General features: G+C 29.7%; 1 protein-coding gene across 1 annotated transcript; it reads right to left on the reverse strand.

Moving 5' to 3' along the window:
• Positions 1-1,652: 1,652 nt before the first annotated feature.
• LOC119666839 lies at positions 1,653-9,127 on the reverse strand. The gene is made up of 4 exons (XM_038076119.1): positions 8,962-9,127; positions 8,808-8,906; positions 2,193-2,457; positions 1,653-1,939 (listed from the first exon to the last, which is right to left on the reverse strand). Exons 1-4 carry the CDS (start codon positions 9,022-9,024, stop codon positions 1,653-1,655), a joined length of 714 nt encoding a protein of 237 aa, XP_037932047.1. The 5' UTR covers positions 9,025-9,127.
• Between the last annotated feature and the right edge of the window lie 707 nt (positions 9,128-9,834).

Genomic DNA, 9,834 nt, shown 5'->3' on the forward strand with positions numbered 1-9,834 from the left:
AAAGTAAGCAACCAAAGACAAAGCTGTTAAAAATAACAAACATACAGTTTCGTAGAATTTTTCGCTTAGATAATAATAGTATCGACTTTTTCTAATCTAGACCACTTAAAGATCTGTCAAATCTAATCTAATCTAGACCACACTATAATCTGTGATAAATATTTTGATGTGGTATGGCTGAGACTTTACTCTATGGATACCTAATATTAGTTGAAAAATATATGAAAAGATTATGAAAAGCATTGATGGACTATATGTTGCTTCGACAATTTTTTAACACGATACTCTTATGTTACAAATTAGGATCCGTGCTGAGTGTTTTGATACGACAAATCGAATACTAAGATAAGACTGCACTGGTTTGCTGCTTAAATAACAGTATTCTATTTGACAAGCTATATGTTGATTCTTTTTCATCATATCATCTTATAGATTTTCAGCTAAAAGCATTAAGAAATGGCAAACTATATTTATTCCATGGATGTGTTATTCCAGTAAGTGATACCTTCTGCTCAAAAAGTAGTAGGTATCACTTCTGTTATCCACAAATTTAAATTTTATTCCAAATTTATTTTATCTCCTTCAAAATATGCTCCTTCTGAAGCGATACACAAACGCCAACGCTTAACCCAATCTTCCATACACTTTTCGTAGGTCGTGCAGGTATGGTTTTTAGTTCCTTCGGTGAATTCTTTTTTACCGATTCAATCGAATCAAAACGTTTACCACGAAGGGGCAATTTGAGTTTCGGGAAAGAGAAAAAGTCGCATGGATCCAGATCTGGCGAATATGGTGCCTTAGCGATGACAGTGGTGCCATGTTTGATCAAAAAATCGCTAAATGCACTTGAGGTAGTCTCACATTAACAGCTGCTGTAAATAAACTAATTTACAGATGGCGCTCAAATTTGTACCATATGTCAAAAAAAGGTGTACCAATATAACAACAAAAAAACTTTTGAAAAAGGTCTATTAGTTAAGGAGTAGTTAACAAACAACAAAATCCGGATACTTTTTGACGTATAGAATAATATTATAAATACAGTAAAGTGTCGGAAAATGAAGTTAAATGGTGAACTGTATTATTGTATCCTAAAGCAATATACAATAATATGCATGTTACAGGAGAGGTGTGTATCCAATATACCACAGTGATTGAGAAATTTTATTAATTATTGATGACCTTTTCACTACAAAAAAATTGAGCTTGAATATTTCTATACTCTATTCCTTTCTCAATTCCTAAAATTTTTATACGACAAAAATAATTTGGGCTTAAGTTGAAGATACTGTAACAATAACCGTAGTAACAATTTTAATTAAATTTAAAATAAATCATAATTAATAAAACCTTTTACGAAATAGTTTCTAAACTCTTACTAAAAGCAGTAATTCATTTAATTAATTTTGTTAAGGTCAATTCAATTTCACACGTCAACATCCTTTCACATTTTTCTTATAGCTTCACTTAACCTCAAATATAAACCATATACTATACATATAACTATAATAAAACTTTAAAGGAAATACAATTGAATTTCTTTCTAATTCAAAAAAAAAAAATCTTTTTAACAATTAGATATGAATTCAATTCAATTCGTACACATCAATTTTCCAACTTTCTTTCATGTTTAAAAGATAAAAGTTTGACATTCAATACTTACGATTGCTCACTAATGGCTTTTGCTGACCACCCTCAGTTACAGTGCAATTATTGTTCTCCACATTTTCATGACTATCGCTGCGATATCTACCGGTAATGCCAGTGGAAGCGGGACGTGCCACATTGCAGCCACGATAACCGAAACGATTGCCTGCGCCTGGACGATTTGCTGTCTGTGACTGTTCCGGCACTCCTTGATTTGTTGAAAACTTTTGTGCAGACTTTCCACCGGCCGCAGCTGCACCCATCTTTTCAAAGTATACTTTGGGCATTGTGTCTGGTGTGCAATAGTGAAATAAATTTTCATATTAAAAAATTATGCCATTTAAGATGTCAAGTATTTAAACTTTAGCAGAAAAATAAATAATAATTCATGAAAACTGAAAAATCATAATTAATTTTGATTGTCTTTGAAGCACCTGTTGGATTGCACTGCTATATACTCCTTCTATACACTCTCTTGGAGGGATTTAAATGTCTTTTGAGTGTCCTTATTATCACACTTCTATATTAATTTCATACTTTCTTACCTGAATTGCCGTTATCATCTTCGTGTATATTCTCGTTGGTGACAATTATTTCAGTATCTATCACAGCTCCTGTTGTTCTACCGACGTCATCGTCACTTATGTTATTGCACTTATCGTGCTTCTTCTTGCTGTCACCCTCGATAAGCTTTTTTAATTTTTTTGGTGTGGTGTTGAGTTTTTTGCGAAAACCAAAGGACATCGCTGTACCCTTTGTTTCAATGCTCCCTGCGCCATGTTTTTTGCTTTTTTTACTTTCCGTTTGACCCTGCAATACGGAGAAAATTATAATTATTATAATTGTTATTGTAATGCAATATGTTTGCTAGAGCATTAACTTAATTACGTATTAAATTTTTATTTTTATTTTTAGTGCAGTTTTGAGACAGGTTTTAGGGAGTTTATTTTATCGAAAGTTCAATGCACTGCGCAAAGCAAAATCAATTTTAATTGCTTAGTTTTAAACTACAGAACTGAAATATATTTCCTTTATTTAAAAATAATACTAATAAAATGATTAGCTGCCACACCTATTAGATAAGTGCGATTAAATTCATTTTAAAAGATAAATTTTTTAACCATAGCAGCGCTTTTTAACTATTTTAGTACAGTGGACATTTATTATTTATGTTTGCTAACTACAGATTTATTTCATATGTATGAATATATATGCATATATGGTTTAAACCGATTCGTCATCCCCAAATATCTGACTCCAAATATCTGACTCCAAATATCTGACTCCAGATACCAGTTACCAATTCTACCAACTTTCCATCATTCACATAAATAAAGCAAAGGAAGAGCTTAGGAAGAACTTAAGAATAGTAATACTACAAAAACGAATTCCATTAATGACGAGCCTATAGTACATGTACGATAAGTTGACTGTCGAAATATTAGTAAGAAAAAATTCTATATTTGACACGAGTTAATAAAAAGGTTCACCACGATAGTCCTGCAAGGAGTGAACAAATCTCAGATTTGAATTAAATGTCACTGTTATTTGACTTTATTGTCGGAAGGTGAAAATAAATATTGGTTTGTATATAAATAAAGACTTAATGAGCCTAATATTATCCTCAAGAAAGTTGAATCAATTTTGGTAAGGAATTTAACACTTGTTATATTATTTTTTAATATCAGATTATTTTTAAATTAAATATAGAAGGGTGTAAGTTTGTTTTTAATATAAGTTTAAGGTTTTAAGCTATATGTTCATCTGTATAACAAGGTCACAACTAACTCCCAACAAACTCTCCAGATATCACTTGCGAGACTCAGAATTACTATTTGAATCTTCGGAATGTGGCTTATAGAAAGGATAGAATATCTTTATTATACATTATTATACATTATCTTTATTATACATTATCTTTATTATACATTATTATTATACATTCTGATGCTTATAATAACTGTAGTAATTGCATTCGAAACAGAAAATTTCAGTCCATTGTATACATCTTCATTATAATAATGCAAGTTTGTCTTAATTGTCATGGTTTATGCATTCATCACTGATATAATGATTTAAGGAGATGAAAACTGGTTTTGATTGACATAAGGGGTCAATTAACAAAATAGTTATATAATTCAATTGAAATCGAATAGGCAGGTCGAGGTACGAACTGCGTATAGCAGTTTTTCATTCATCACTGATGTTAAGAATTGAAGGAATTATAAATATATTCATTGAACTTTTAAGATCATTAGAAATACAGTGGTATTATTTAATTTAAATGAAGCACCGGATGGAATATTAAACAAGTAATATTTTTTTGTATGTACTTATAAAGATTATTTGTTAAATATAACTTATCTTTACCATTTCACTGAAGTACTTATATAGAATTCTGAGATGAAAACATCTAAGGCAAACTTTTGGAGACTATAAATTTTTATTTGGAGGTCTTTAGAAGAAATTAAATTACCGTTTATGGAAAAAATCTTTATTTGGAGAAATGCATATTTTAAAGATTATAGTATACTGACATACGAATTACGTATGCGTCCTTTTATAGAAATAAAATGGGGAAGATATATCACGTTCATTATTCGGCAGTAGAACGCAAATTAAAATATGAAAAATATTCATTAAATAGCATGGTTATTTTTCTACAATAGAGTTCTAGTTCTATTTAAGCTTTTATAGTCAATTTCGTTAAGAAACACTACTGAACAACAACAAATTATGTAGTATATAAATAGTTATAGCCGGTTTTACGATATATTTTGTTTTGGTTTTTTGTTTTGTTCCCTGTTTATTAAAATTCGATTGATAGAAACACTTCAATCTACTTAGTAGGGCGAAATCAAGTATAGGTATGCATCCATAGTGGAATGTTTGAACTTTAATTAAGCGTTAGTTTAGTATGTTATTTAACTCAACGTTTTTAAGTCAGATGTACTTAGAACTACTTAGTCCATTATGTAAATGGACTAAGTACTTATGTTAATTCAAATTAATAGGTCTTAAGTATTGAAACTCTACAATAATAAATTTATTAGCAAGGAGATTGTAAAAACGATTATTCATAGAACAAATTAAATAAAAAATTTATTCAAATTATTAAAAAATCTAAAAAGTCTTAAGTAGTTTCCAAACAGAATATTAATATTATAATATAATGTTAATATAATATCAAATATTATAGTATAATGAATAATGTCATATCTTACATTATATTATAAATATTAATATAATATTGTTTGACCAATTTATTACGTTAATAAGTTCTATATTTTTTCGGCATCTTATTTCGGAACACATATAAATCATGTTTTTAAATTACAATAGTTGCGAGGTTACTTATTTTATAGTATTACTTAAGTTGTTAAAAGCTTGTTTGAATCTAAATAAAAATTTTTCAATAGGTTTTTAAGTTTTATTTTATAAAGTTATATTCTATACAAATGTCGCCGACATTTCAAAGTTTATTTGACTTCTTCCATAGAACGCAGAATTATTTTTGTATAATTATTTTAATCTCAATTACATTTTTTTTGAATAAAATTTTCTTACTTTTTAGTTTATATATATTCATTGAAGATTAAAGATAGTTTTATTCACTGAATAAGTAAATACTGTGTTATTATTTAAAACCTTTTTGACATATATAACAATTTTCATTTACAGACAAACTTTTAAAACTATTACAACATAACTTAAAGACTTCATATCCTCATATTCTAAACACTTCAACTCATAAACTCATATCCTAAACATTAAGAGTATTAAAGACATAAGAAGACGATATTCCTAATCGGTACACTTATGTAAACAAAAGCATTAACCTATACCCAATAGAGAAATGTATATTTGCTGACATAACTATATATACTATATAACTATATAATGTAATATAATGTACGTTATTATATATTTATTCATCGAAGTAATAAAATGTGTGTTTAGTAAAATCTGCCTTTCAACGATTTCGGAGCAATAAAACGTAATTTCGTCAACAGGCGCACGCGATGTTGCAAGTTTGATGATTCATACATTGAACGTACTATGTACCTCATATGGTACTACCACAACACCGCTATACGAGTAACACCGCAATATATAATCGTATATTACCAAAGTGGAATAAGAGCCCGGAATATTTACATATCTTTATACAGGGAAAAAAAAATTGCAATATCAAATGCAAATAATCAACCTAAGATGCACTCAATCCACAAAACAATAAAGATTTCCTTTCAGTGTTTAACATATGAATATATTTCTAAACAAATATAATCCACAGCGTAAGTGGATTCCATTTTATGTATGCGTTCAGTTGTATGTAAGTACACCCATGCGACTTTTCCGGGTACACAACGACTGAACTGCAATTCGCTAGGTAATTCGGAAAATGTTCGAAGCATTATAAGCAAAAGAAAATTAATTTAATTTACCATAATTTCGCCTTCTTCGTCTAAAGCAGTGAAATTTATGATTTCGACGTCGTTATCATTGATTTGTTGCTCTATTTCAAGCTCCTCGTATGCTTCCAAACTGATAACGAGGTTTTCACATTCATCCATCTTGTATATTAATTCTTAGTTGAGTTGCCCCCTTTGTAGGCGGGCCTTAGTATATTGAATTTTCGTCTTCGCCGTTTTTATGACAATTTGTGCAGCAAAAGTTTTCAAAAATGTCTTTAATATTTATGCAAAAAAATAATTGCTTAAGTTAAATGGCGAAAAATGCCGTAATTCACGCACTTGACATGATTTCCAGATGCAAAACTTTAGGTTGAAATATCTCCAAATACAATTATTTTGACGCACTTTTCGCCTTCAAGCACATGAAAAGTCCTTGAAAATAATTACTCAGTTTATTCACTTTTTGTGTAATAACACAACTTTAAATAAATCTTTAATAACAATTATTTATTTGTTTATTTATATGACTGCTTCTTAATTTGCAATTAATTAGATAAAACAGTTTCCATTAAATTAAGTTTTTATTTGCAAATTTCTTATTAAAATTTTTCACTTTCAGATGCCGTCTATGTACTTGCGACGTCACACGGAAAAACAATTGTGGTGTGGAAAATCTGCGTTGTTCTGGTCGAATCGTTTCAAGTGTTTTGTGGATTCAGAAAGTGAGAAGTGGACATGCGCAGTTCTGCGAAAATAACCAAAACATTGGGCATTTCGTTTTGACATTTGGCAAATAATCAATAAAACCCTTACTAACTGGAGCGACATCTATTGACTGAATTTAGTTTACATTTTAAGGGTTGATTTTATGATAACAAAAAATTAGGGGTTTGTGCAAACAGTGTTAGCAGAGCAGAAATAATAACTTTCAAAATTTTCCGTGAGGGTTGGAAAAACCATAAACATTTTAAATATTAGGGTTGGTCAGGATATAAAGAAAGACATATACGAAGGGTATTTGAATTAAAGCTTGATACGAAATAAATAATTTCAAAACATTTTGAAAAAGTCTACTAAACAAAATTGAACTACATACCAAAAAGAAGATGAAACTGATTTTATAAAGTATCTTGTAGTTAACCCACTATCTTCCTTTATTGAAACTCTCTATTCTAAAATAGCTGCCTTAAGTAAATGAAAAAAAATTACGCATTTTGAAAAATATTCAATTTGATAAAACTCTTACTTCCTTATATAAAATTTATAATATATAATATAACAAAAAGAAAGTATGATTCTAATTTCTGAAGACCCCGATCTGGCGAAGGACTTTATTAAGTAAAGTTGCTTGTTCTAAATTTGTCCATGAATACATTGTAGTTTAGATATCGAATTTATATCAAGGTTTGAAGTTGTTCACTAATAAAAACTATGCACACTATCTAACGGAATTAATATACCTATGCAGTTTTTGCACTTCTCACATAAATACCTGGTAAAAACTAGTAGACGTGTCAAATGACCAGTTCGTCTATTTGTTGTTGGTGGTTTTTATACAAGGTTTCCAACTTTGAATTCCACATCTGGAGAATTCAACTACAATGTATATAAAAAAATGAAAAAGCTTGGTCAGAATACGCAACTTTACCTTAATCCGTAATTAAATCAGAATGCCCCCAAAAATAAAAATCATATTATCATATTTTAAGTTTGACGGAATAAGCTACTAAATATTTATAATGGCAATCGATGAATTCTAGTGTTAACGGGAAAAAATCGTGGCATTCCTTTAACCATCACAGAATTAGTTAAAGATAACGATTACACTGACGATACATATATGGCTTCTGTCGAAAAACAAACAGACATGCAATCTAGGCTGGAAGATCTTTCAGAAAACTCTGTACCCTTTTGTGACATGCAAATTAAAGAAACTTCCAACTTAATATAGATTGAATCGAGAATGTCCACTTTTTTAAATACCTAGACAGTGTGATTTTGGCAGGGGACAGCGCCAAAAAAGACTTTGTGGCACAGATCGGGAGAGCCTGGGCTGCTTTCGCACAACTGCAGAATACATGGTGCTCATTCACTGTATCCATCAAAACTAAGTTGCGCATATAGAAATCAAATGTACTACATCCGCTATGTACGGGTGCGAAATATGGTTCTACACAGGCGCAATAATAAGTTAGCTAAAAAGCTTTATCAATCGTGGACTACGCCACATTCTTAGGATATAGTGGCCCGATGTAATCACTAATCAAGAACTTTACCAAAGATACAACATGGATCCTGTGATAACTTTTGTTAGGTATCGCAAATGGCAATGAATTAGCTACACACTACGTAGGAATCCCTCTGAGATCTGCTACTAAGTCCTCGACTAGAACTGGAGGAGAACATTTTTAAAAGAAATTGAAATAACCGGAAAATCTTGGGGCAAAATTAAGCACTTAACTCACAACTACGCGCTATAAAGATATTTTGTTAAGGCCCTATGCTCCAATAGGAGTTAAAGAAGAATAGATAATCAAAAAGAAGAATAGGCGACTGTACCTGTTAAATTGACACGTCAAAGAAGTAAAAACCGTGCTATCATTTTTTATTACAATATAAAAAATATTTGATTATTTGCGAAAAAAGTTTTATAAAAAACGAAACAATATATGGACAGGTGGAAATACATAATATATATATTAGGTTTTTTTAAAACATATTGAGTAGAAAAAGAACATTTACCGAGGAGTGCATATAAGAAGTGGTTTTATTGCCAGCTTTTATCCAAACTTTATTTCCATATTGCTTGCACTGACTACTATTGTTTAACATTTGTGCTTTCTAAAAAATAATAATCTATTATTATATCATTATAATTTATTATATGCAAACATACATCTTCGCATAATTGCAGTTTGATGCGCTCTCTAAATATCTTACGAACTGTAAACAAATCCATTGGCGAATCAATTAATCCAAATACCTTCTTCAAGTAAAATCGAATAAAAAGTCCCCTTTCGAAACCGAAGTGTTTTTAGTAATATCAGGATATATTTATCTACACAAACACTATATTATTTCTCAAAAATAATATGAAGTTTTGTAAATAAATGTGTACTAAGTTTAAATATTCTGTTTCAAAATATTGCTTACATATATACCTACTAATGTATTCCTAAGAAGTCATTAGATAAATTCAGTTATTTTCTAAATATTGTTCAATGAAAAATTTAAATGAAAAGGGAAAAAAAGAAAAAATCAGTAACTAATCTCACTTCTACATTCATTTTGTACTTTTCTTCTATTTTTGTGCTCTTCCTTTGAGTACGGAAATCTCTAAACACAGCATCGTTTCCTAATATGTAGATATCCCAAATGGTTACAATATATCCTTACAAAAACCGTTTGAATATTCGAACAGGAACAGAAAAGAATGAAGCTTATTAAGGAAAGGATGTTGACAATTCTAAAAAAAAATTCATTTGTTTAGAGAATATGCATAACACCATGTTCGATACGAAATCTTGAAAAATAAAAAATTTATATAGTTTATGAAAAATTATGCTTTTCAGTTGCCTAACTAATTGCTTAAATGATTGTTCTACAAAATTAATTTTAAAAAAAGATACATTACAGTTGTACCAACTAAGCGAGTTATACCATTGTAAACACTTTCTTCCGAAGATATATATAATACGTTTATATGTGAAATGAAATATTTAAAGAAGTTTATCAGAACATCAATATGAAAGTGTCACATAAGAGGATC

This window comes from Teleopsis dalmanni, chromosome 1, assembly GCF_002237135.1.
Source record: "Teleopsis dalmanni isolate 2A chromosome 1, ASM223713v2, whole genome shotgun sequence".
Lineage (NCBI taxonomy): Eukaryota > Metazoa > Arthropoda > Insecta > Diptera > Diopsidae > Teleopsis > Teleopsis dalmanni.